Below are 27650 nucleotides of genomic sequence, written 5' to 3'. Positions count from 1 at the left end.
ATTTCAATTCCTTAGGGAACAATATGGAAGAAGGGGGCAGGGGGGTCTCTACTCTCTAAACGAGAAGTATTTCAAACATTAAGGGAACTCTCTTGCTTTCAGCAAAATTAAGAAAAAAGACTTTTCTGCACTGCAGTGGAACAAAGTAGGATCCTCGTAAGTGCACTGCTGCACCTACACTTTACTTTCTCTGAAACAAACCCACCCTATTTTAGCATGGCATGTCCTGCCCCTAACAGCAGAAGCAGGTTTCCCTTGCCACATGACTGGATGTGAGGAGCCCTCCAGGGCAGCTAGGCCAGGCAAATTTTTCTTTATTCTGTCCACCATTCTGCGCTCACACAGAGGGGCAAATTCCTATGTCCCCTCCTGGAGCCAGCCCTGTCCTTCCGGCACTAATGAAGTCTCAACCTGGAAAGAGGGCCAGGGCCAAGCTTTTCACAAGAACCTCCTGCAGAAAGGGAAGAACCAGCAAGAGCAGGACCCTTCTCATCCCTTCCCTTATTCAGTCTCCTTCTTCCCAGCACAAACACCCACCCTGAAACATGAAAGCAACCTCAGCTTGCGCTGCCCAACCTTGTCAGCACAAGTCTTTACTACATCACGGAGAAGCATTTACATCAGCAACAGCAGGGATCGTGCAAAAAGGCTACTGGGTGCAAACGACCCGGAGCTTGGCAAGCCTCTTTTACATCCACTTCCACTATCGGTTCAGCCACAGGCCTTCTAGGGAAATAACATAGTCCAAATCTGACCTGATTCCTTTGTGCTATCTTTTGTCCTTTCTTCCAGCGGAGAATGGGCTTAAGAGCAGGTAGTTCCTTGTCCTCTTTTCTTCTTTCTATCACATGTGCCCCAAGGCTGTATGCAGCTTCAAATACAATTGGAGATATGACATCTTTGACTCGTTTCTGTAAAAGAAAGCAAACAGACATTGCACCTATGCATAAAGGCAAGCAGAATTATACATACAACAATTATACATACAACTAAAGCAGATTTTTATAATCAACACTGCAGACAGGAAGAAGGCTTCTCTACTTCCTTTATTCTTCTCCATGCCAAACAGGAATAAGCACATTATACCAAAACAAGGCAAAAGAATAAAAAAAAGTAAAAAAAATTAGTTATTCTTTTAGGACCTACTCTTGGTTCCACAAAAGCAATAGCATATTTAGAACACCCATAAATCAAGTATTTTTCAATGAAACCAAGACATTTTTAAAAAAAATAAAAAAAAAATATAGGAAGTGTTTCCATTAGTCCTGCACAATGTGGAAGCAAAAAGTAAATCATCTTCATCTCTGGGGTTTCTAAATCCTAGACTTCAATTGACATCACCTCCAGTGTGCTTCACTTATTAAAAAGAAAAAAAATAATCCATCTTGCCTCGTTGTTTTGCAATATCAATGAACTGAATGGATGGGTAAAGATACCAATGTGGCTATAAACCAAGCAAAGCCATCTTCCAGCACAGTTCTGAAACCAAAACTCAGAGCTCCCCTGACCCTCAGCACAGTAACATTTCCAGTAAGTAAAGGAAGAAAGTTTTTCAGTTTATTTGCTGTATTCTAGGCATCATAGCAGATGTATTAAATAGTGCCACATTATTCATCTGATGGCACGAAAGGATTGCCTTTTGTTGAGCCTAAGCCACAAAACTCCTACCATTTGTCACAATATGCAACATCTAAATCCAGTTTGCTGTGTGAGGACAAAATGCTCATCATATGCTGTTAAGTCCTGACTTCCAAAATCCAATTTACCAGAAAACAGAAGTGGCAAATGTTCTACTTTTTCATAGGCAAACAATCCTCTTAAATTTTAGCTACTTAAAAACTTGGCATGAATTCAGCACAGATGAAATGGAAGCAATAAATAAATACCATAAGCAAGCACCACAAATCTTCAAATGGGCCAACTCTCAACTTCACCTTGCATCAGTCAGTGGGCTTCTCTGAATACAGCCTGCCAACCACAACAAGTAATTGAGATGCAATGCAATTTAAATTGCACCTTTCAGATGTGGAAAACCTGGGCACAAACTGGCTTTCTGACCACCCTGTCTGATCTGTTTCAAGGCAACCATTTGTTCTCCCTAATATGTTGACTGGCCACAGACCTCTGAAGTAGACTGAAGATTAGTGACTAACCAAATTCCCAAATCACTGGTTAGCCAGACGAATAAAAGCAGAGACCAGGTTGAATGACATTTACCCTCCTGCACCTTGAAGCCTCCAGCCAGCCCCAGAATTCCCTCCCCTGTTACCAAAGCCTGCTAGCCCCCCATGCCCAGGAACAGCCCAGAGCACCTGAAGTTTAGACCGTGCATTGCTTGGAGTGGTTTGTGCTGTCTTGATAAGGGACACTGATCCACAGCAGACATAGCGGTGGTGATGACGGCAGCTCTATGACCTCTCCCCTATCCCATAAAAAGGGCTATGCATGCTCTGGGGCACTGCTAATCCCTTTGGCAGAAGAGACACTGGCACTTTTTAGCCCCTTCCACAGTCCCACCATCAGCTAGGAGTTGTACCACACTGAGATTACTGAATAACAATACTACAACTCATAGAAGCTGCTAGCTTTGCTGTCATAGAAAATCACGTGTATTAACTTAAGCGAGGATTGTATCAGCATACTAGACTACATACACAGAGAAACAAGACTAAGAAAGCATGCCATGCAGCAACAGTCAAACACAATAACTCATCGGGCAAATCACCACCTAATCCAACTATATGCAACCAACTGTGTAAACATGGAACAATTAAAAATGTAGGGTGTGGGTTAAATTAAAATCCACCTATAGTTTTTCTAGCTCTATTACTGCAGTATGGCAAGAATAAATGCTTAATGACTTCTAAGCATTTTAATACGATCTTGCAGGATTCAGTTCAATGCCCTTTGAAGTCAAAAGACAAGTTTCCCATTGACTTCAATGAATGTCGGAGTGAGCCCATACTGTTTGCTGGTGTCTCTTTCTGCTTCATTTTAGTGGTGAAATTGTGAGTTCCAGCAGCTAGATTAATTACATGTGTGGATATTCCCTCACCACAGCCCTGGGGAAATATATTTCACATACCCACTTGTCTTTAATTAAGGATGAAAGTATGAATGCTACCCAGTTATTAATTTTGCCACATGTTCAGTCCCTTCTGCTCACAATCCTACAAACACAAAGGCAACAGTCTGTGGGATCTGTCCTCAGTAAGGCAGAGATAAGACAGTTCTGCCTCACAGGTACACCACAGACTGTCTGGGATGTGAGCACATAAAAAGAATGATGAGTATTTGCCCAAACACAATCTGAAGTAGTACTATTTTAGGTTGACAAATACAGCCGGTTTCTTTCTCTTTCAGTCTACCCAAATGTACAGTTTTCAGAGGTTGAATGATATACAGATGACACAACCCACAGGTTGCTTTAAGTTTTACTGACTTCTAAAAGCAAGTCAAAAGATGTAATTATAATCAGGTTTGAGACAGACTGAAAAATCTTTCAAGGAAACTGTATGTGTTGATTTTCGTATCAGTTACATTGCCCTAATGAATTTGCCGTGGGAAATAATTTCCACAAGCAGCTTTTACGTGTATTCACCATTTTTCACCATGATGCTGCTATGCTGAGGAAGTGTCGGAAGTTAAAGACACTTCTGCATCATGAAAAAACATCCTTGGCAAATCATAGCACATGGACAGCACAGCTTCATTAATGGAAAAAATGTCTGGAGGACATTAAAACAAGTGTAATATCCAAGGAGTTCATATTATCAACAGAAATAACTGTGTAACAAGGATTTAGTGAGTAATAGCAATAAATATCCAGTCTGTACAGACTGGTTGCCACTAAACTGCTGTAAGTTTTCACTGTGTCTGAATTACACCAGGGACCTGAAGCTGGGTTTCCCGCAAGCCATCAGCTATCCCATGTAATTTTCTGGTTCTTACAAACAATTTCTTTAGGGTGGCGGGAATTTTCCCTTCTCTCTTTCTCAGACCAGATTTCATTCTAGACATATGAAACTTTTGTAATAAGGCTTCTGCAGAAACCAATACACTCCAGTCCCAGTAAAATACCCCTCTGCCAGTATACCTTTCTGCAGTGGAAACAGCCCTAGCCAGCTGTATCCTTTCATCAGAATATTTTATCTTTCCCTGTGAGGCACATTGCATGACATCACTCTGAGCTGAAGAAAAAGGTGCTTTGGTATGAACAAGCAGGGGTTTTATCAAAGGTATTACAGGATGATCCCTCACTAGTATCTAGCAAAGACAAAGAACTCTGAGTCCAAAAAAGTGCACACTTAGACCTAAGAAAGCAATAAGATGCTTGGAGTTGTTTCAAAAGACACCGTGGTCCTGAAAGCTCACCCTAAAAAAGAGCAGGCTTGCCATCTCCTCTCCCAGAACAATCACCTCAAAGCAATATACATTTTTTTAAGTGCTGTCGTAGAAGCTGTGCATGGCCACATATTTCTTCCTTTTTGTTTCCTGGCTTAGCAGGGGAGAAGAAAGCAAGCAGGCAGAGCCTCTGCCAGATTTATGACTGCATTTCTGTTTGGCTTTAGTACCAAAAAGTCCTAAAAATCTGAAAAGTAATCACGGAGCAGCAATCAAACGTCAGAGCTGTGATTTTGAACATCATTTCCAATTCCCTCTTGATGATGGAGTGCGATGACTGTAAGAAATCATTTTCTGCACTTTTCACAGGCTCAGCCCAAGGCATATTGTGACAACACAAACACAGGCACAGATTCCAACATCCTAAAGACACACTGCCTTGGCGGGCAGCCACTCTTCTCCAACCTTAACTTTGTGCTACCAAGAGCCCACACACATCAAAAACTCAGGCAAATTTGGATGGAACAAGACAGGGTTTTAGTCAAGGGATAGGATTTACTCTGCTCATGGTGTGAGTGGTTGCCAGAGAGGGCTGGATATCATTTCAGCTTTCTTTCAGCTCAGTGCCACAGTACAGTCAGGGGACTGTACATGAGCCCAATAAATCATCATATCTAATTCCCTTTCTTCTGCAAGGTGAAAGTCTCCAGCAGGGGCTCTGGAGAGTGCCAAATTCCATTTTTAATTACGGCCAATGGGCTGAGAAATAAATTGAGATGTAAATAATCCCCACAATCTACAGCAAGAGTCCTGCAGAAATAAAGGATGAAATGTGGTCCTTTAAAGCAATGAGTATGAAGTCATTTTCAACAGCACCAAGTGATGTTGAAATACACATAACTGTTGGTGTGGCTTCTACGGTTGCCCCTTGCTTTCGTCCTTGTTCATGTCCTTCTGGAGTTTCTCTCCTCTTTCTCTGATCTGTTGGGCCTTCTTCCTTCTCCCTCTGACTTGATCCTGAGGACATCAACCCATGCATAGATTCCAGAGCTTTTACTGAATTCAGCACAGCTTTTCAGTACTTCTGAGAACCAAGCTCTGTTTAGTTTGATGACTAAGAACAAATTCAAGAACCTGGCTTTTCAAACACTTTGAAACTTTTAGTCTAAACATATTTATTTCAAGTTTTAAACAAGCACTAATAATAGACTATAGGAATTTTTACAGCTTTAAAACACACAAAATAGATTTGACAATCCAGATTTAATAGGTAACATATTAATGTTGTAAAACAAATAAAAGCCAGCATGCTAATGCTAATCCAGCATAACACTTTAATCAGCTCACAGGTCGCTAACACATAAGTCCTCAACTCAGGTGCCAAGAGATAAACAGTTCCCTGTTGAGGGGTATCAAAAATGACTCAAGTGTCCACCAGCCTTCAGAGCCAAAGGCCACTACTTCCACAATTTATCAAATGGAATATCAGCTGTACGTCTTAATAAACATACATTGTGGTTTTATGAATCAATATGATGACAGTGCTTGACTTTAAAATTAATTACCTTCTCCTATTATCTCAGCCTCCCTCTCTAAACCACGAGTCATTCAGGACACAAGGCTTAAGTGCCATGCAATTCAATGACAATATCAATTAGACAAATTGGCTTTAAACTGAAAGATAGATTTCCATTCATTTCAGGCAAATGCATACATGTTATTCTTGTACCTGAAAATGAGTAAGGAGTGTCTTAACTTTAACTTCCTTGCCACACTTACTGAGTGCAAGTTTAGATCCTTGGAGCCAATTCCCAGTGCAAGTTAATACTTTCAACCTTCTACTAATCCTGTGCAAAAGAAAAACGATTTCTGTCATGAGAGCCTTCCCCTGTCCTGCATTTACTTTGATGAAGATATTCTAGGACTTGTAACAATTTATTTCAGATTGGCGCAACTTGAGCATTGGTATCTCCCCACTACAAAGACAGACAAAACATGCTTATGCCAAAATTGTCTAGAAAAGATCTAGTTTCCTATTCCACACACAAGCTGAGTTTGGTGTTTGGGGTTTTATTTATCTATCTATCTACCCATATATATATAATTTTATATTTTGTTAAAGATGTTACTGTAGTTAAGGGGGAAAAAACCCAACTGAAAACTCTTTTCCAGAGAAAAGGCAAAACTAGACGCTTACTTGGTTGGTAAAAGCTCATTTTCATATTACTGGTGAAATTTTTGCCAAATTAATAGCATATGAAGGCAATCAGAGGCCTGATGTTTCAATAATACATGCTCTGTTTTCTTTTAAGATCTTGTGACAGCTACAATTCAACAAGTAGGCAAATAGCCTTTGTTGCTAAACTTCAAACATTAGAAGGCTTCTGAAGAATCCCAAAGTTTAGAGAAGGGAGGGAAAAAAGAGCAAAGGATTTGCAGGGTGTTATACCCTCCAGTGTTATTTAGAGTTAGCATTTGAAAGAATAGGATTCTTAAATGTGTACTCCAGCACACAACTGTTTCCATCAGGTCAGCAACCCCTCTTCACAAACACTGATAACTGGAAAAACGTTGTGGGAGAGAAAAAAAACCCCACAAATCTTGAGGGAATCTGGTATTAAATAAACACCAGGCACCCAGGAGCCTGCGTGTATTGAGAGGACACCATGAGACAGCGAGGGAAGAGCTGTGAGTCCAAACCCCAGCTGGGTACAGTTGCACTCTGAGTTTAAATAAGTGCTCACCACCCCCGTGCATCTGGCTTCCTGCTATCAGCTGGGGAATGATAAAGGTATTACTGATGTCGGCAAGGGAGAGATTGCGATCAATAGCGTAAATATTCCACGTCAAAGGTTACAAAGGCTTAGCAATATATTACTGGTAATCCTTTCATGATAATCAGCAAGAAGAGTCGCTACACTGCCAGCCAAATGCAACATTATGTATTAGTGAGCTCAGACCTTGACTTTCCAGCTCTGTACTAACATGCATTATGACAATATAGTTTCACAGATTCTCTATACATTTGAATTTCAGGTCTTTTATTGGACCAAATGTTTCAGTTATGTTTTTGTCACGCATTCCCTTTCTCTCTTTTATAGTTAATTTTCAGTCTTTTGTTGGGTTTTTTTTAGATGAAAAATAAGGGAAATTCCTCAACTATCTGAAATAGTGTCACTCTGCTATGAAGAAAATAGCTCCGCTGGGCTCAGATGCCCAGCTTTTTCCTGGTACCAGGCCAGATGCAGCCAATCTCTGAAACATATGACTGGATACCTGCAATACTGACACTACAGAAATACAGATAATTAGGAAGTTCAGCAGCAGATGGGCATTTGTGAAATGAAGACCTGAACTCTGGTGAGCAAAGAGAACCCAAAAGAAGGAAGAATAGGGTAACAATTCAAACATTTACTTATTTTACTCTCTTTCTGCAAATATGATCTATTTCAGCAGGGAATTATACGCAGATACAGACAATAATTAAATCCAGACTCTTCCTGCACATATGTAACCCTATCATATACTTGTCTTTTCCACTGGATTTACCACATTTTGTATTCTGCTGATACAAGATTTTATCTAAACCAAGCTTTAAAGACATTTCCTTTAATAGTGTCTTAAAATGCACTGGGCCCAGAATATGAGTTAATTCAACTACCTGTTTCCCTTTATACAGCATTTCCCTCCCACTCTGATGCAGAAGCTGAACACAGGGGTTTCTGTGTATGAAGCTCTTAGAGGATGCATTTAAGACCTTTGGCTCCTGGATCATCATATATGATAACAAGTCTGCTAAAAGTTCAACATGTCCATGGACCTGGGGGAGCAGTGTTTGCTCAAAACATCACAGTTAACTTTAGCACTCATATACTGTATTTGCTTGCTCACCTCTCGCTTTCTTCGTGTATACATCTAGCAAAAGATAAAAACAGCTGCATGTATGTGTCATCCAACAAACTTCCAGTGCAAAATCTCACACAAGCTGCCCTCAGAACCAGGGACTGAGGTTAAGGACCAACCACCCCATCCCCTTCCCAAAACCACAGCCCAATGCGGTGGTCAGAAACCCTTCTTGCTGGTCCTATACTCCTTTTGCTGGGTGTCGCAGCTCAGACTGGAAGCACAGTGCTGTCCTGCAGCTGACAGCTCCCGGTTGTGGGATTCTCCACGGCACTGTGCCTGAGCTCAGCCTGCTTCTACACAGAGTAAACCCCTGAGCTGCTCTATAAGAGACAGCAGCCATCCTTCCCTCATTCCCTTGCTGTCCAGATAGAATTTCTTCCTCCTTCTGAATAAAAACACCAAAAAAATAACCAAACAGCAGGAGCACCTTTCCAAGTGCATCCCAAAAGGCAACAGTGAAGTAATCAAAAGGCTTCTCCCAAATTCTCTGTAGAGGACACAGGAGCTATAGGGTGGGCTAAGATACAGGACCTGTTCCTCTCCTCAGTGTTTCCCACTGACCAGCCCACAAGGCAGCTGATTAAATGCCAGCTCCCACTTGGAGATGCCTGTCACTTCTCAAGAGCATCTAACAGGTTTACGTGAATTGAGACAGGATCCACACCCCTTCTGGGATCGGACTCCTAGAGCACATTTTATCTCACACTGTTATAAAGTATGTCTATCTCACATCTAGCAGGTCACCTTATTATCAGTAGGTCAAACATCTATGGCCTGAATGAGATTATCCTGCTGCGTTCCCTAGACTTGCAGTGGATTTGTTTGAGAACAGCATTGGTCTGTACCAACTGGCAGATGTCCAAATGTCCCCTCAGTTTTTAACCCTGGTATCTCAAATGGTCAGAGTGACTGAATATCTGCTAGAAGAGTCAGGGCAGAAGACAGAAAGCCTGGACAGCTATGAAGCATCACAATAGCAGTGGAGGAAATATTTTGATGGATTCTTCTTTTTAGGTGACTAGAATTAAAGGCCTGACAATATGCAGTTATGATCCTTTCAATGCCATTGTGACAAAAAGCATTCCATTGATACAACTTTAGAAGAAACACATGTATGGAACAAAGAAAGTTCTACTTAAGCCCAGTATCCTACAAAGAACAGCTAAAGGAAAAATATAGTAGCACTGTGTCAGGATTGAAAGTAAGCAGAATCTTCCTCAGTAGAAGAGGATAGAATGAGATGAAAGAAGGTTATCATTGACATTTTTACTGACAGTATTTTAATTCAGTTGAATAGAGCTGATAGAAACAGTGCTTGGAAGTCTTGCAAAGAAAGCAACACATAGCCTGCCTGCTTCAGAGAGAAAGGCTGTGTGCAAGAGAATGGTGTTCATTTACTCTTATTGACATATTATTGAGATTAGAACAAGTTTACTTAAAAAAAAAAAATCCACTATGCACAAAAATATAAATCCTTCATTCAGTCACAGGAGAATGAATAGATCCACAATAGGGGCCTGGGATAAGTGCTGCAATAATGTGACACAAGTCTATTCTTCCACTATTAAATGGAGGAGGTAGGTCTAACGGTCTTGAGAGCAGGACTTCAAATCAATACAGCTAAACGAAACTTTATCATTGTCTGCTTTGCCACATGAATTTAAAAATGTGAACAGAGCTCCTCTGTGATGTCCACTTGTATGTTTAATATCAATTCAAGTTACACATGCTAGGTATCTGCCAGAAACCTTCTGAAAGCAGGACCCACAGTTCGACCTCTTCACTCTCCTGTGCTATGGCTTCTGCACACACATGAGCTGTGGTAACTGAAGCAGGTGAGGGAACCATATTGTTTTGGAAACAATGAAATCTTTATAAGGATGACAAATCCCCATTCGTTACTCTGTAACAACCTAATTAACAGGAATTAATATTACTAACCATATAATGTTGAGGAAACGAGTTGAAGGAAACTTACCTATTACATAGCACAAGCATTATGGATGACTCCAAGGACATTTCATTAGCCTCTAGCTCTCCCATCCTGTATGTACCTACATATCAGCAGGCTCAAGACTACCTCAGTAACACCCTGCCTCCATGCCTTCTCCCTGCCCAACACTTTTCTCCTCCTTTTCCATTCTCCTTTAATCATTCAAACACCATTTTGCTAACACCCTCTTCCCTTCAGGCTCCCAGTTTCTGCTCATACTCAGCACAAAACCAAAAGGAATACGAGAAAGGAATCAGAACATATTTCAGGAACATCACGGTCATTTTAGCGCATTCACCTCTGAAATTACTGAATGGAAAGCTAATCATTCATTTCAGCAAGGATAAGGCTTTCCCCCTGGTTTCACTCCATGGTAGAGGTAGAGGCTCCCACTCAGCAACCACATCAGCGGATACAGCTACCCGGCTCTCAGAGATGGCTGGGCTAGAGGATATTGTATGACAACAAAGGACGATTGTTTAAACCCATGGACGGGAGCAGGATGAACGACTGTTTCTCAGGGGAACCAAGAAAAATCAAAACTTTCCCTTCAAGTTCCGCTGGCTTTAAAAACAAACAAGGCAAATGTTTCCACAAATAAGTGCAAGCCATACAGTTCCCCAGATCAAAGCCGAGAGCTCTACTCTGAAGCTGGAGGTGCTTTCACAGAGAATGGAAAAACTGGCCCTTTACAATGGCAATACTGCATTTACCATAATAAGGTTTTAACCAAATGCAATTAAGTGCAGGTATTGCTACTTTACACATCTACAGCCTACATTTGATTATTTTATACAGTGTCCACCTGGACAAGAATGACTATCCTAACAGCAGCACTTCCTCAAAGTCCTGTCTTTCACTTCCACAACATGTAACACTGGTGGCAACAGAAATTTATGGCCTATGCAGAAAACTGCTGTAGATGATATGCAGTGACTCTAACTGGATAACTGAAATATGCTGTGACTTGGGGCAAGACAAGAGATGCCAGCAAAGCTGGGAAAGGGCAGAGTTAGCCCTTACTCAACTGCAGACTTTGCTAGCTAAATACACACAAATCTTTGGGGAGAGGTCTGAAAGAGATTATAGCCAGTGGGAGTAATAAGGGCAGGGGTGGTACTTGGGATTGGCTTTATTTTAAATTCTGTTTTTGGGAAGATATAATAAAAAAATCATTAAAAGACAAGTTTGTCTGCACTAGATATTATCTTGTATGGTAGAGCTGTAAAATAATCTTGATGTGTCTAGGTTATTCTTCTGAACAGAAGCATCCTTCTCTTACCTAACAGAGGCAAAGCCAACCAGACCCACCTCCAGAGCTGATTTTTTTTTTTTATTATTTCATTTTGTGTACAGCACATTAGGCCAAGATGCAAGTCTACACAAATACCAGAATGGAGAGAGGGTGAAATGTCTCTGTCAGGCAGCAAAACTACTTTAGATTCCAAAAAGCAATTGTGTCTGACTTCCCAACCACTTCATCTGCAAACAGCTCACAGTATGCCTGAGAGTGTCTGCAGGTAATAGCCGCCAGCACCCAAGGAGCAGAAATAGCTTGTGCTGTATTTCAACAACATTCAAACTGCTGGAGGCTCAGTGGCTTCACCTGCTAATTCTACTTTTTCACTGTAGAAAGGAACTTCAAATTAATCTCAACAATACATGACAACACACTTAGCACTAACATTATCATGAAATTCATCTGTTCCACAATCCCTCTTTTTGCTTGGCTACTCTCCTTGGATGTCCCAGAAATAACCACTACTTTCCCTCTATCATTTGCGTGGTACCCCGAGCACAATGTACACTTTTTCTAAAGGGTTATGATACAAAGTTACCTCCTCCACAAACAGCAACCCATTAAAAACCAAGAGCAAATACTGTGGAGAAAGGTATCTATCCAGGTCTCAAGCATAAACTTTCAGCAGCAGCAGCCAAAGAGGTATGTATCCCTTTGACCCTTGTTTCCAGCTCCAAAGGGAACGAGAGCTCTTCACTGCCCTCCAGTTTGGGAATACATAGCATGGCAGCACTGCCTTTGGTTAACTCAGCTTTCAAAGGCTGCATGCTCGGCAGCACCAAGCTTGGAAGCAGCTTTGTTACAGTGCACAGCACCAACAGCAATATATATGCTCGCCCTAGCTATGAAACTAGGTCAAAGCTGAGGTTGTTTCATTTTAAGGGGTGAAGCCTTTAATTTTCTTGCTGCATGAACTTTTGGAGCATATTTTCCAGGCTCTGTTCATTTCCAATTTGGCTACAATGCAATGCTGAAGTAAGAACAGATCAGAGAACAGTAAGCATGTCGGAGGAAAAACATCAGGCAGTGCAAGGAACAACTGTGGAGGCCAGAGAGTACTTGGAGAGAGCTGCAAGTGCATTAGAAGCATAGCACTCGGAGCTTGGGAAAGACAAAGCAAAGGGGACATGGAGAATAAAGGGAAACCAAAGCCACAGGGCAGGATGGCAAAGCTCTGACCCTACAAGCAGGGCATACTAAATCACCACCAGCCACCTCTAAATGCTTATGATAACTACAGAAAACAGAAGGAAAATAGTTGTGTAGGAAGCTTCAGCAGTCAGATTCAAGACACGGAGATGCTCCTTCACAAAACAGTCGCAGGCCAGAAGCATGTATCAACTCCCAGCACTGCCAGCTCAAGCACTAACTCATATTGCATGGCTTTGGCTACACTCGGACATTTACCAGCAGCGTGTTATATTCACAGAACTATGCTGTGAACGTATTAAATACATACCCACTGGCACTGACAAGTTATAATATTTTTACCTTTTCTGTATTTCTTGTTCAGAAATTGTGTCTTCAATCCCAGGCATAAACTACATCCTGCTCTTTTTTAATCCCACTGGCTGTGGGATTTTTGTCCTATCTCTCTGCTTTGGTAATGCTTCAAAAATCCAGTACAGAGAAACTGATATTGCTTTGTTATAATTTGTCCCTATTTTATCAACAGGAAACTCTTAGAAACAAACACTGAGATACTAATGATGGTCCTTGAAATTCTGCTTTTTGTAAAAATAAATGAACCTAAGAGGCAGTAATAGGCTGTATCATTTAGTCTGCCTACTTGTATATCCCAGACATTACATTTCATTTGTTAACCTTCCACTATATGAAATCATTTGTTTAGTTACAGCATATTTTCCAGACATGCATATAGTTAGGTCCTATAGTAATTCCTCTTGAACTTAAAAAGTCCTGGGTCTGGCTTCTTTAAGTGAAAGTGGCATCACCTCTCAGTCACAGGTTTTTGTCACACCTTTCTCTGCTAGACTACAAACACTTTCTTAGGTGCCTCAGCCTTCACTCAAACAAACACTGTGACTAGTTCAGATTTCTAAGGCTTTCCCTTGGACACTTGAACAGGTTTTATAGTTGTTTACAACATCATCTAAACAGAAAGTATCTCATCAGTGAACACACAGCTCTAGCCCTGGCCAAAGAAGTGATCTATAAAGAAGAATCACTCCAAGGTACCATTCTCTCCGTTTGTATACCCAAAAACCTCATTACTCATTTTTGCCAACCATCCTGCTGGGAAGTCACGTGAAATTGTCAGTATGCTATGACCCTGAAATCCTTCTCAAGGACCCCACTTTCCAGGAGACAAGCCCCTTTCCCTTTTGTAGGTGGAACTCACATTCTTCGTTCCTGGATGTATGACCTCACACTTAGCTAGCTTAAAATAAACTTTGCCTGAGTGGCTCAGCTTTGTAGCTAATCCAAAGCACTTTATTAAAAAAAAAAAATCCCTGTCCTCTCCTTTTAACCAAGTATTTTTGTGTTATCTGCAAAATGCAGAAATAATTTTGTACTTATTTTCAGATGTTTAATGACTATATATCAATTTTAACCTTTCTATTGAGCCCTGAAGAATGTTGCTAGAAGTAACCCCACTTAATAACGCTACACTGACAACTCCCTTTTAGATTGCTATGCTGCCACAGAATGGTTGGGGATAGAAGGGGCCTCTGGAGACCATCTAGTCCAAGCCCTGCTAAGGCAGGTTCTCCCAGAGCAGGTTGCAGAGTCACATCCAGGCGGGTTTTGGATGTCTCCAGAGAAGGAGACCCCACGGCCTCTCTGGGCAGCCTGTGCCAGGGCTCGGTCACCCTCAAGGCACAGAGGGTTTCCCTCACGTTCAGACGGAACTGCCGGTGCTGCAGTTTGTGCCCGTTGCCCCTTGCCCTGTGGCTGGCACCACCGAACAGAGCCCGGCCCCGGCCCCCTGGCACCCGCCCTTAGGACATTTGCAGACACCGATAAGAGCCGCTCCCAGCCTTCCCTTCCCCGGGCTGAACAGCCCCAGCTCACTCAGCCTTTCCTCACAGGGGAGATGCTCCAGCCCCTCATCTCTTCGTAGCCTCCGCTGGGCCCTCCCCAGCGGTTCCCCGTCTCTCTCAAGCTGGGGAGCCCAGCACTGGGCCCAGCACCCCAGACGTGCCTCACCAGGGCCGAGCAGAGGGGCAGGATCCCCTCCCTCGCCCCGCTGGCCACGCTCCTCCTGAGGCACCCCAGGGTCCCACCCGCCTTCCTGGCCACAGGGCACACTGCTGGCCCACGGGCAACGTGCCGCCCCCCGGCCCCCCCGGGCCCTTCCCCGCAGAGCTGCCCCCCAGCGGGTCAGCCCCAGCCCGTGCTGGTGCGGGGCTTGTTCCTCCCTGGCGCAGGACCCGACACGGGCCTCTGTTGGGCTCCATGAGGTCCCTCTGCCCAGCTCTCCGGCCTGCCCAGGCCTCGCTGAACGGCAGCGCAGCCCCTGGGGCAGCAGCCGCTGCTCCCGGGCTGTATCACCGGCAAACCTGCTGAGGTGCCTCTGTCCCTGCATCCAGGTCACCGGTGGATGAGCTGACCAGGCCCGAGCCGGCACTGACCCCTGGGGAGCACCGCGAGCCGCAGGCCTCCAGCTGGGCTCTGCGCCGCGGGTCACAGCCCTCTGAGCTCTGCCATCAGCCAGTTCTCAGCCCACCTCGCTGTCCGCTCATCTCGTCCACACCTCCTGAGTCTACATGTGAGGGTGTGAGGTGAGACAGCGTCAAAAGCCTTGCTGAGGTCAGGGTAGACAACATCCACTGCTCTCCCCTCATCTACCCAGCCAGTCATTCCATCATAGAAGGCTATCAGGTTGGTCAGGCATGACTTCCCCTTGGTGAACCCATGTTGACTGTTCCTGGTGACCTTCCTTTCCTCTACAAGTATTAACTTTTATATATACAGATTTTGTACAATCCTTTTTTCTTTCTTTTTTTTTTTTTTATCATAGTACCTAAAATGCAAAGTAAAATTGCAATCCCTAAAACCTCTATTACATCTTTACAAACACCTTAACTGAGCAACCTCATTATTTTGTTACTTGGGGGGGAGGGGGGGATGACTTTGTTGGTTTTATTTATTTATTTAATCAAACTGTATTTTTTGTTCCTTTAATTTCTTGAGCCATCATGACATACTTGCATTTTCATTATACTGCTTGTACAATTATGTCAATCTACAGCCCTAGCCCTATCAGCTTTCCTATCCTTCTTTGGTATATTGACACTTCAAAACACCTAACGCTTGCTGGAAATTCCCTTGTATTGCAAGTATTAGGAAAAGTTAACAATATGGAGTCAGAGAGTTCCTCGCCCGGTCTTTGGGACTCTTAAGTTTCCAGACTAATGTGTTTATTTCTGGTAAACAGTATTTGACATTGTCCATATATACAAATGCATTAAAAGCACAGCATAAACTTGCTGAAATACGAGTGCATTCTCCTTCTTTACAAAAGGCATACTTCTGCCTTTGTGCATGAACAGTTTTATTACCATCATCAAATGATGGGCTAATATTATTGCTAGGATTCGTTTCATTAATGCATCACAATTTTATTCTGAAGAGGCTATAATCACAGAGGAAAAGATGCCCACATAAATTCTGAGGGGACAAGGTACAGCTGCAGTATCGCAAACACTGATTGCCCCACTTATGGATTCCATGGAGTAGCCAGGCAGTAGGTCAGAAATGTTTTTTCATCTTAAAGAACAACATAGGAAGGGACAGGAGTTAAAAAAACTCCCTAAAAATGCACTGCACCTCTTCCTTTTCTCTGTAAGGAAAAATGTATGTGTCCAAACAACTACTCTCAGCTTCCTCACTATCCAAATTGATTTCAAGTGTGACAGCTTGAAATTTCTGTAATCTGAAATCACTAAAACACCCACAAATAACATCATGAAGGCAATTTTATACCCTAGACTTACTGGTATAGTACAGCTCAACAGGCACAAAACTTTTTACTAAGAATGGAAAAATGCCCTGTAAAAAGCTCCGTGCAACACAGTAGGTGTTTAAACCTAGATGTCAGAAGTGATTTATGGCCACCCACAAGTGATCCGATTCCTTTTAAAAAGGCCTCAGTCAGGCAAGAAAGAATAAAATGAGACATCACAAGTGACAGGATGAAAAGAAAAGGCTTACTTAGCTCTTTTTTGTTAAAAATATGGAATGATTTTTAGGTTTTCTTTTTATTTAAAGTGGGTGGAATTCTCTTTCCAGAGAAACCTGTTTTTACCACTGATCATCAGTAAAGAAGAGGCTTCTCTCAGCATATGACATTTAAAGAAGAAACAAAAAGGGAAAAATAAAGCTCATATTATGGTAGTAGGTATCCACCTCCAGCAATTTTTTCCAAGGCGTCCAAGAGGAAAACCCTTTCCGTTATGTAGAAATAGCCTCAATTGACTTTTCCACTCCTTTAACTGCTGGTCTGCAGCACATATAATCTCTAAGGTCTACCTTTAGAGCTGACCAAATTAAGAACCACATCTTTTCCTTGGAAAGGGCATTTAAAAAAATAAACAAAAAACCCAAAACAACATAAAAATATATTACAAATCCTCCTGAGGATCTTAAAGTAACAAGTGTTCGCTGCCAGCAATTCCCCAGCTTGTTGTAGATGGATGAAACATTTTACTAAAAGTTCAAATCCTTGGGCAAGACAGATACACAATGTTGTTAAACCTTAATACTTTAGGAAATAGTAATTTAGATAAGTGTGGTATTCTTTGTATACTACAAAAACCACAATAATGTTTTGCAAAGATGAAATTATATAAAGACTGAAGGTTTGCCAGTTTATTTTCTTGGCTAGTGTAAATGGAATTTAAAATGAAAATTAGCTACCCAGGAGAGGCCATGACTACCTTTGGATTCAAAATAACAGTTATAAAGGTTTGTTAATCTCCTTCCCTGGAAACCCAGACGGGAAAACTGTCCTTTTCAAACAAAATCTGGGTTACTCAATGCAGTAAGTCCAGAAATAATTTCTACTGGAAAAAAAGGCAAAGAAAGTAGTGAAAACCTGCACACCTGATGAAACCGCTGCCCCAAAGGTGAAGTGCAGGTGTGAACACCACTGTCCCACTGCAGCTGGGCATTCCTGAAACACATTTGTGACATGCCACAACAAAAAACCCACACATCTTTCACTCCCTTTCATCTTTAATAGTTATTTTTAAAGCACTTGGTCTAAGAAAACATTTTTATACTTTCCAATTTGATGGATAGAAATTTACTAAACACCTCAAATAATGACTCCAGCAACCAAGGGTTCTCATATGGATGTCTCTGATCACAACCTTCAAAGCAGTACTGTCACAGTCAAACACAGAGCTAAATCACTAGTCAAAAACAGTTTTCTCTGAAAATCACTACCTAAATGGTACCTGCCCATTTGCATTCTCTTTGGACCTCTGGGTAAATGAGCGTGCAGCTTGACACAAATCAAATGATTACCCTCCCAACTGACCGTGCATATAGCTATTATTTTATTCTTATGAGAGTGCAGATGCAGTTTGCATCCATAGTTCTGAAAATCCGCCCTTGGTCTGATCATTTCCCCACACTGAAAAATCCTGGGTAGTATCATGGGCTCCCACCAAGTCTTGAGCGAACAGAACAAGCTATAAAAAGTGCAGCAGTTCAAAACAGGCCAATTTTTGTTTCCATTTGGTAGAACGGTAACATATTCTGCATCTCTTCACTGTCTTTTACACTGTACTGTAACATACTAAGCATTTATTACAAAAACATGACACTTGAAAGTTTCTGGAAGACCTCTACTCAATTATCAATCATGTTCAAACTTCAAGCTTAGCCCCTTTAGGCTGGCTTCTTACACACACACAAATCCCACGTACACTTAAAATCAGCTTTCTCTCAAAACAGACATAATACATGGTTTGAATGTAAGGTATTACTTAGGAAATGATTGAGCAATCCCTACTGAGAGTAAACAGTACATTAACAAACAGACCCCCAAATGCATGACAATCAAAAAATACAGACCATTTGAAAAGGATGGGATGGAAAGAGAATACCTTAGTAGGTGACATTGAAGACTGGACAGACTTCTAACTAATACACCAAAAATAAACTATCTGTTCCATGTCTGTTAGGAGCGGAGACTGAAGATGCAGTCAGAAGCTTCTGTTTTCACTTGAAGAGTATATGCAAAGTCCCACTTCTCTGAATACAGCAGTAACATAGAGCAATAAACCATTCCCAAGCTCCTCTCCATGGCACTGCTTGCCACCAGGCTCTTTCAGCCTGCTTAGAGTAGACTTCTGGCCTTCCAGTGCTTCCCTGTCACTGCCTGCAGTGAGCCCATTCCCAGGCCCTCAGACCACACTGCTCAGGATTGGGTACAACCTAGACCTTACTGGAGACTCATCTTTACATCATCACTACCACTCAAAATGCTGCCACAACACCCAATGATTTCAAGGTGGCAAAATTGTACCTCATATACTTTTTTGGGGGTAAGAACACATGTATGCTTTTAAGAGCAGCATGAGGGCTGGGCCAATCCATCCCATAGTTCCTCAACCCACTCTTTGTTCATCAGCTTAGATCTTGCAAAGCTCACCCAAGGAAAGTGGGTGTCCGGAGGCCTTGACAAGCTGTGCCATGGAAAGGAAAGAGGCACAGAGACAGCCGTGGGAAAGGCAGACAAATGACGTTTTTGCTTTATAAACCTTCTGGGGCACTTCTTACTTACTGAAAGCCCTTGGCCTTTAGTCAGGCTGAAGAACATCTCCACAGCCATTTACAACAACGCTGTCAGAAGTGGTTTATATACGAAGCTCTCAGATATACACTGTGTATCCTTTAAACCAAAAAAGGGAGATGCTATGCATTCCCCCTTTGGAAGTTATTCCTAAAAACTCCTGGTGCTGTTTTTAACTCTCCTTACTTTCTAGCCATCTTCTTGCTGGAAAATTCACCTATTCAGCCTTCTCCATCCCACCACCCCCACCAGAAGCAGGACATAAACCAATCAAAAATAGATCACCAGTCTCTGAACTGAACTAAGTACAAAGTAAACTCTTGCTTTCCTAAAACCACCTCTTTTTAATATCACAATACAAATATCTGGCTAGCCAGATAACAAACAAATACAAAGCCCAATAGAAGAAGGAAATACTTTTGGAGAGAGGATGAGTGGAGGCAGTGTGTGTGAAAAACCCAGCATAAAAAGCAAAAGCATTTTTCTCAAGAAACTTAAAAAGCAGCCCCAGAGCCCCCCATGTGGAACCCTGCTGCAAACTGACTGAGCACTGTCCAGACCATTCATACACCCCCAATCACAGCAGCTGTACTTCCATGCTATATAACATCTGGCTGTAACATCAGGCTACGTCTTATATCTGCAGGGCCACTCTCCTGGCTGCGCTGGCATGGCTCTTCGCACAGCCAGGCTTTAGATTGGGCTCAGCTGCCTTCTCCTTAAAAAGTCTTTTCAAAGGCAGTTCACTTTGATGATCTAGCTCACAGTCCTGCAGAACAGAGGGCACAGCATGTGATGGTGCAAGGGCAGAAACAGAGCTACAGTCCAGGTACTCGACCTGCAAATCAAACACAGATTATCCCAGCTAATTCCAGTTGCATGAATAATGACTCCATTTTTTTTCGTCTAGCCATAGGTTTCCTGAATCTTGCAACTCACCTCTACTTCATGGGAAAGCACACATGAGGAAAAAGCAAATACAAAAATGGGATTCTGCTTCTAAGAACAACTCTTGATAATTGCCTTGTTCTGCGTTTGTTGTAGTTACAAAGTATATCTGCCCCACTATCCTTCCCTGGCAGTGCCTGAAGTAACTCAGGCAAAAAAAGCTCAGATTAACATTTTGTTAGGCTTCCAAAGTTGTAAACAATTGGAAGAAGTATGTTCACCAGGTAATGCATGTAGGAAACCAGCATCTTCACATTGCCTGTGTGCTGTGAGTAACACTGCATGCACTGGGAGTCACGACGTCGTCAAGCCACTCTGGAGGACGACAGGTTTGTATCTCCAGATTCACCTTTTAGTCCAAGCAGAGTGTGTGCTACTTTTCACTAATCTCACTGTCAATTACCAGTCTTACTGAGTCAGTTTAAAGACCTCAGTCTCCTCAATAACCATCTACTGGCACTTCACAATCTTAGTTGCTCAATGAGAGCTACACCCCCCCCCCCCCCCCCCAAAACCAAGCAACCAACCAAATAAAAAAAAACAACCCACAACACAAAACCCGAAAACCACACGCAAAAAAACCAACAAAGAAAATCAGACAAAAGGACCCCTTAAAAAAAATGTACCAGAGGCCAAATAAAGGCTCATGTGCATCATTGTACGCTGTCTCTACTTCTCGGTCAGACCCACTGACGTAGCGCTGGGTACTTGGCTCTTAGCTTTAGCCAGCAAGCTGTCTGTGTAGACATTAAAAAGATGAAAAACCAAAATGGTTCAAGTGTGTATTTTTCCAACTTTGCCCGAACCCAAGGGCAAGTAGAGAAAGTCCCATTTCTTTTACTTCTCACAGCCACGCCACACGGAAAATGTCATTCCCCAAAAAGCAGTCTACCAAAAAGGTATGATAGTGTGAAAAAAGGGTGCTATAATTGAAATCCTTTTGCAGCTGTAATTATAGCAGTTTCTATGAAGCCAAGGCTGTAATTTTTGCAAGCCAAACTAAAGCAAAAGGAACAGAAGTACTGCAATTGTTTTGGGAAGCTACGAGGGAGGTTTTCTTTCCTTTCCTGCTGTTTAATCAAAGTAGTGAAGGGTGGGGTCATGAAGACACATGAAAGCCATATTAATGATCTCTGCTGGGATCCAGGCTTCTCTATTTTTGCAACATAATGCAAGTAGAGAATATTTGTAAATCATCTGGAACATTACCTAAATTTAATCCTTCTTCTTCCTAGTTAAAAAATCAATGATCTTAAAAAAAACCAAAACAACAACAACAAAAAAACAACTAAACACACAACAACTCCCAATACTGCAATAGGCTCCATAACGGCTTATATTCTTAGGGCCACAGAGTAGCTATTAATTTACATAGAGTACATCAGAAGAATGTTGCAAGCTAATGGAACAGAGAAGAAGCAGGCACGAGAATTCCATCCAAGTCAGTCAGGCCAACCACAGCTGCAAGGGGACGCCCTCACTGAAAAATGCAGGCTGAAGGATGTACACAACCAACCTGACCTCCCAGACCTCCACCATGTTCTAGAAAAACCCAGCAATCAAGTTAAAAGTCAAATCTTTGGAAATGAAACCAAATTTTGCTCTCTTTGGCTATTGGCTTTACATTGATCTGCTTTTTTTTTTTTTTTTTCTTCTTTTTTCTAAGAGTTCATTGTTGATCTTCAGCACAATAAATGCAGCCCAAAGAAAATTCCTGAGAATAACTTGATGTGGTTCCAGTCCTCCTTACGGTGAGGGGATACACTAGCAATCCATAAATCTCTGCTTTAAACATTTTATCCGTGTCTATAACTTCCCAGTTTCCAAAAGGACCTGTTTCAATTTCCATACTATATGCTGAGAGGGATCAGAGGATATGGGATATGCTCAGCTGAAGCAGACAATTCAGGTAAGGGCCTCATGCTTCTGCTTGCAGCTAAAACAAGTAAGATCAACTATTTGCCCAAAATTCAGCACTGTTGGAAGATCAGGTAGTGTTTTAAATTTGAATAGCACTGACTCAGCTTATGAGCTCTGAGTATTCCCAGCTGTCAAAATGGCAGTCATACAGAAATATTAATGTGATCATACTTACTTAACCACATTTTTTAAAAGTGCCACCTTAGTTGCTCTTCATGTATCTTCTGTAGCTGGTTAGAGGGTTTGTGATTGTGTGTGTTTGGGTTTTTTTCTAAACTAAAAATTCTATAAAAAGGGAATGTGTTTTATTTTTCCTTTATTTGACATAAATTGCTGGATTAGCCAACAAATAAACCTTTGTAAAAAAATAAATCCATATATCACTTCATACTGTGTCCAAGCATCCATTTTGAAAAAGTTGCAAAGTACAAGTTATCATTTTGTTCACATTTACAAATAAACAGTGCTATTTTCGGTCACTTGAACTTCAAAATATTACTGCAAAAAACTGGTTGACCTCTTCGTTATCAGCCAGCTACTTAAACACAAAGTCTGTGTTGCTTGCTTCTGTATCTTCTCTTTTCCATTTTTAAACCAATTTTTTTGAGATAAAAGGCTACCAGAGATTATGGCTGTAATTACAGATCAGCAGGAATCCAGAGACTGCTTCTCTTTCTCTTCTGATAGAACAATAAAAGCAGTTATATTCAAGGTTCAGAAAATTTTCTGCTAAACTGGGGGGAAAAATTATGAGTTCTTTTGATGACAAAAAAAAATAAAAACTCTTTGTGATTGCGTACAGAAAAGTTTGAAAGGGCTTATAAAATTAAAAAAAAAAACAAACACACAAAAAAACCCAACTCTAGAAATAATTAATTCTGAATTTGAGGGGAAAAAAGTGGAAATAAAAATGAGGGAACAATTCACAACCATTTCCCATGGAAATCACTATGCCAAACAGAAAAATACTTTCACCATAAGGTGATAAAAACAACCTCACGAACCCACTGTTGGAGGACCAAAAAACCACCCTTTTGTTCTAGACTGTATCTTCCCACATAAGCAAACAGACAGACAAAAAATATGCTTTCTAATGTTGTAGCATGAAATGTCCACAGCTTCAAAAACTGATCTTTTTTCTGATCTTTAAACTTCTGGTTATTTATGTAACTTTATAAAAAGCCTATGTTTTCCACTTCTACATAGTGTCTTTTCTCAAGGCCACGTCAATGTCTGCATATAACTTGCTCTTTCCTGGAAACCTCAGTCACTCCTTACTCCCTGTACCTTTTAGGCATAATATCTCAACTTTCCTACATTACAATTTTCTTCTCACTTGCAAACACCGCATATGACTTGACTCAGCTTCCATTTCTGATAAACAGAGAAAAAATTCTAATCCAAATATAAACGTTATGATGGATAAGCATTTTTAAAGTGTATTTAAGGAGTTACAGAAATGCACAGAAGAATTTCACATGGAAAAGCATTAGTGCTTATTGGCAGAATAACTGACTGATTACTTGCAATCGCTGAGTTTACATAGCTTTACTAGACTGTAAAATTCCTCCTTCTAGGGGTCCAAAAGATGAGAAAATGTACATTTCTATTAAAGCAGCTTTTTCTTATATCAAACCAAGCCCATTTTTACCCAAACTAAGCCTGTAGGAAAAAAGCTCTCTTCACAAAAAGTGGTATAGTATTAGAGTTTCTTTATATCTCTTCCTCATGCAAATCCATTTAAACAGAATTATCCCACTACTACCAGAAAGTTCCTGCTTTTTTAAGCTATACAAATGTCTGTCTCACACATTTGACTATTCTTGTCCCAAAAGCGACAACTGCCGTGCAGTAATCTTACACAGCAGAGTAAGAAAAAAAACACTTCTTTTTTTGTTTGTGCCAAGCTGACCACGATGGGACACCAGTTTCATTTTTCGTAAGCCACCCTGCTTGCCACCAAAGCTTGTGTTTAAAGCACAATGTTACCCACCAAAAAGTCGCTCAACCACCCCATGCTGATCCATCTAAGTAACATAAAGACTGCTCTCAAAGTCATCAGAAAGACAGGACACACAAAGGGCTTGGGTTTGGGAAAGTTTCTGGATTCCTCTAGTGTTGGCACAGAAAGACTGCTTTAGTACTGAGGGTTTAACGAGGCCAGGTCAGATGTTGCTCATATATACATCTCACTGTGTTACAGAAAGTGCCCCATGACAAAGTACAAACTACAACCTGTCACGTTCCCTTCAACCTGATAATATGAAACCCTCGAGAGCAACATTTCCCTCCTTGGCATGGCATTCATAAGAAGTGGTCCCTGCTTTATAAAGGCAACTGGGTCTTTCAAACTATTCCAAATAATGCCTTTCAGAAGAACTACATAGCAATAATACAAAACGAAATTTAAGCTTCTTGATCTGTTTGCTTAAACTGCCTTAAAAAGAAAGGTAGTTTATTTACAATTCAAAGGTATAGGCAACTTAAAATAAAAAATGTGAACATGCAAAGACGTATTTTTAAAGTAAGAAAAGAGTTCCTTAGATGTGCAGAAAAAGCAAAGAACATTCAGAATAAAATAAACGGGAATAATCAGTAGGATTTGGAAAAGATCATCATCTAATCATCTATCCCACGAGTATAACTCTGTAGCAGTAGGTAAAGGAGCTTTAAACCAAGTTACTGATAACTATGTAGCTGCAGTTTTGCAATTTGAGGGACCTCTGGATGTTTCTGAGTGGAAAAGAACAACCTGCAAAGCTGACGAAAGGATTTATATGTTTACATTCCTCCAATTTATTTTTTTAAATTCTCCAAGAACATTCCTGGGTATAGTCTCGCCACAGCCAGCTTCTAGAAGGGATGCAGAAATCTCAATTTATTGACCAAACCCCCATATATTCTCTCATTAAACCCATCCAAATCAAAGGAGGACACGCTGCAAGGCAGGGAACATGCTTGAATCAGCACTTTCTGCTGCTGTACTTCCCCTCAAAAATTATCAAAGGGTCATCGCCTTCTTCCACTCTGAAAGCCTCAAAATGCACAGACCCAAAACGTTCCAGGGACTCATTTCCCGGTCAAGGATAAAGAGCGGTATCTGTACTTTATTAATCCCTAATTTCTGCCAGGTCTCTGGGGACTAGCCACTACCTATATGTCCCCTGAGGATTATTAAACCACCTGGAGGTTTAAATTAACTCCAAGTGCAGTCCTGTGGGACAGAGGTGGCTTTAAGACACTGCAGAAGAGGGGTTTCACATGCCACATCAGCATGTGAAGGGGACCTCGTTGTCACCAGGGCTGTGTTGGGAACAACGCAGTGCCTCCTTTCTGGGCGCAGCTCCACACGGGGACAAGGGCTGCATGGAACTGCTTGTGGAAAACCAGGTTCACTAAAATGGAAAAAAGGCTTTCACATGTGATCTGGAGTAGCTCCAGAGAGCCTCCTCTGAATGGAAAAACACACCTTGGGAAATGCTGCTGCTTTAATGACCAGCCTCACCTTCAGTATTATAAATAAAGAACCCAAATGCAGCTGGACATGGAAAATGAGCTCCCCTGAGAGGGGTAGAGAGTTTTCCTTCACTGGAGGAATAGGGGACAGCAAGAAAATCAGCATGGGATGCCATGGGCCTTCAGATTCCCACATGAATCCCAGTGGGTGCCCTTGCAAACCACCCCAGCCACACTACCTGCCTTCACCAGCCTGTCAAATGCAAAGCAAATCCCTCCACTGATAAACATCTCTCTAAATTCTCTGCACCCGAGGCCAGCACACACCATGGCTGCAGGTGCTCCAGGACCAGGCGCAAGCTTCAGCGCCATTAAAGCATCAGGGTTTTGCTGCAGGAAACACACCCTGTTTCTGCTTTCCCTTCTCCTCTTTCCTTTTAATAGCAAGGGCACAATAACAGAATCAGTGCCCCAAGGCTCCTGTAGCTGTCTTGAGCTGCCACTGGGGAATCATGGTATGGTTTTGGGCGAGTTTGACAGAGAAAATAAGATGGCAGAGCGCCTGCTAATGCTTTCCCCAGTGTGAAATGCCCCACAAGCTGACATGACAGCTCCTCTGGGGCTAAGTCACCAGCAGAGATAATGTGATGACTTGTTCTTCATTTGATGCCTAGTTTAAAAAAAAAAATAATAAAAATGACTTCAGAATGAGCCTAGATCACTGAAGGAGCTATTTTTAAGAAAAATCAGTAACAGAAGAAGAGCTTTTAAACCCTTTAAAAATCCTTAATAGGTCAAATTCATCCCTGCTCTAACTCCAGAGCCTGAGCAGGCCCCTGGGAGGACTCCGATAAGATGACAAGCAAACACATCTGGCAACTCTCTTCCCTCCGAGCCTCACACACGCAAAGCACTTGAAGCCATATGTGGCACATGCCAGCTCCCAAAGTCTGCCCAGGAATCACTGGAAAAGGGTAGTTTGGTCCAAAACTATGCCAGGAACTATGCTACAACATGGTGCCAACAGGTGACTGAACCACAGCAGCCAGCAGAGAACTTCCCAGTGATGCTTAGTTCAATAGCACTGGCCATAAAAAAATTCAAGTCCTGTGCTTGAATTCATAAACATTTATATGCTGATTTCCAGCTATGCAAACCACCTTAAGGCTGGGAACTTTGAGTTGCAAGACAGCAGATGCCAAGAGGATGATACACCATTGTAGTCCCCATCCTTCTCCAGCAACACTTGCCATTTTCATTCCAAACTGGAACAGAACCAAGTTTCAAAATATCAAAGGTATCATGCATGAAGAAGAAATACCTTTCTTTACCAAAACCTACCAAAGTTTACTGACTGGAGGCAACTACATCAAGGAGAAATGCATGCAGAGGAAGCTTTCAAGTCTGAGCGAAATATGTCACCGTGTTCTCTCCTTGCCTGGTTTTGCTTTCAAACTTAGACTCTGATTTCTTCGGCAGTCTAGTAAAGAATAGGAAAACTGAAAAGAGGTCAGAAATTACTTCCCTCAAAAGATCTGCACAATTCTGGAGGTTTACGTAGCCTCTTGGCCACATCTAAACAGCTCAAATAATTGCTGAACAGAGAGCTCCGGCAACAAAGAAATTCCACTACATCCAACTAACAAAATTTCAATTAAATAAATATAACTAATTCCAATACAAATTATCTCTGATGAACTGACCACTGGGGACCTCAGTGCTTGGGTGCAGCTTGCACATGGACAAGGTCCCCCTGTTTACTGTCTGACCTGGTCCTATTGCTCCTGTTGAACCTTACCCAAAACTGAACCAAAGCTACAGTTTTAATCCTAGGATCTTGACACTTCCTTCCTTGGTGGTTTTGAGTAAATTATTTTGTCTCACTAACTCACCTCTCCACCTGTAAAACAGAGATAATGCTATTCACCTATCTTTCAGGAACTTTCCTGAGACTGATTAATTAATAGAAATGTGAAAGCCCAGCTAAAACTCAGGCTGGCCACTGCCATAAATGA

The 27650-nt window shown here is 41.7% G+C and overlaps 1 protein-coding gene across 1 annotated transcript in view; it reads right to left on the bottom strand.

Moving 5' to 3' along the window:
- The window catches only part of ITGA9 (integrin subunit alpha 9), a 231036-nt gene that overhangs the window by 112266 nt on the left and 91120 nt on the right, over positions 1-27650 (bottom strand). The window contains exon 16 of the mRNA XM_080383261.1: positions 756-911. Within this exon, the coding sequence (XP_080239387.1) occupies positions 756-911 (156 nt within the window). The remainder of the gene's footprint in view (positions 1-755; positions 912-27650) is intronic.

This window comes from Falco punctatus, assembly GCF_963210335.1.
Source record: "Falco punctatus genome assembly, chromosome: 4".
Classification (NCBI taxonomy): Eukaryota; Metazoa; Chordata; class Aves; order Falconiformes; family Falconidae; genus Falco; species Falco punctatus.
The sequence above is the reverse complement of the archived record's forward strand: the minus strand, read 5'-3'. Positions and strand labels throughout refer to the sequence as shown.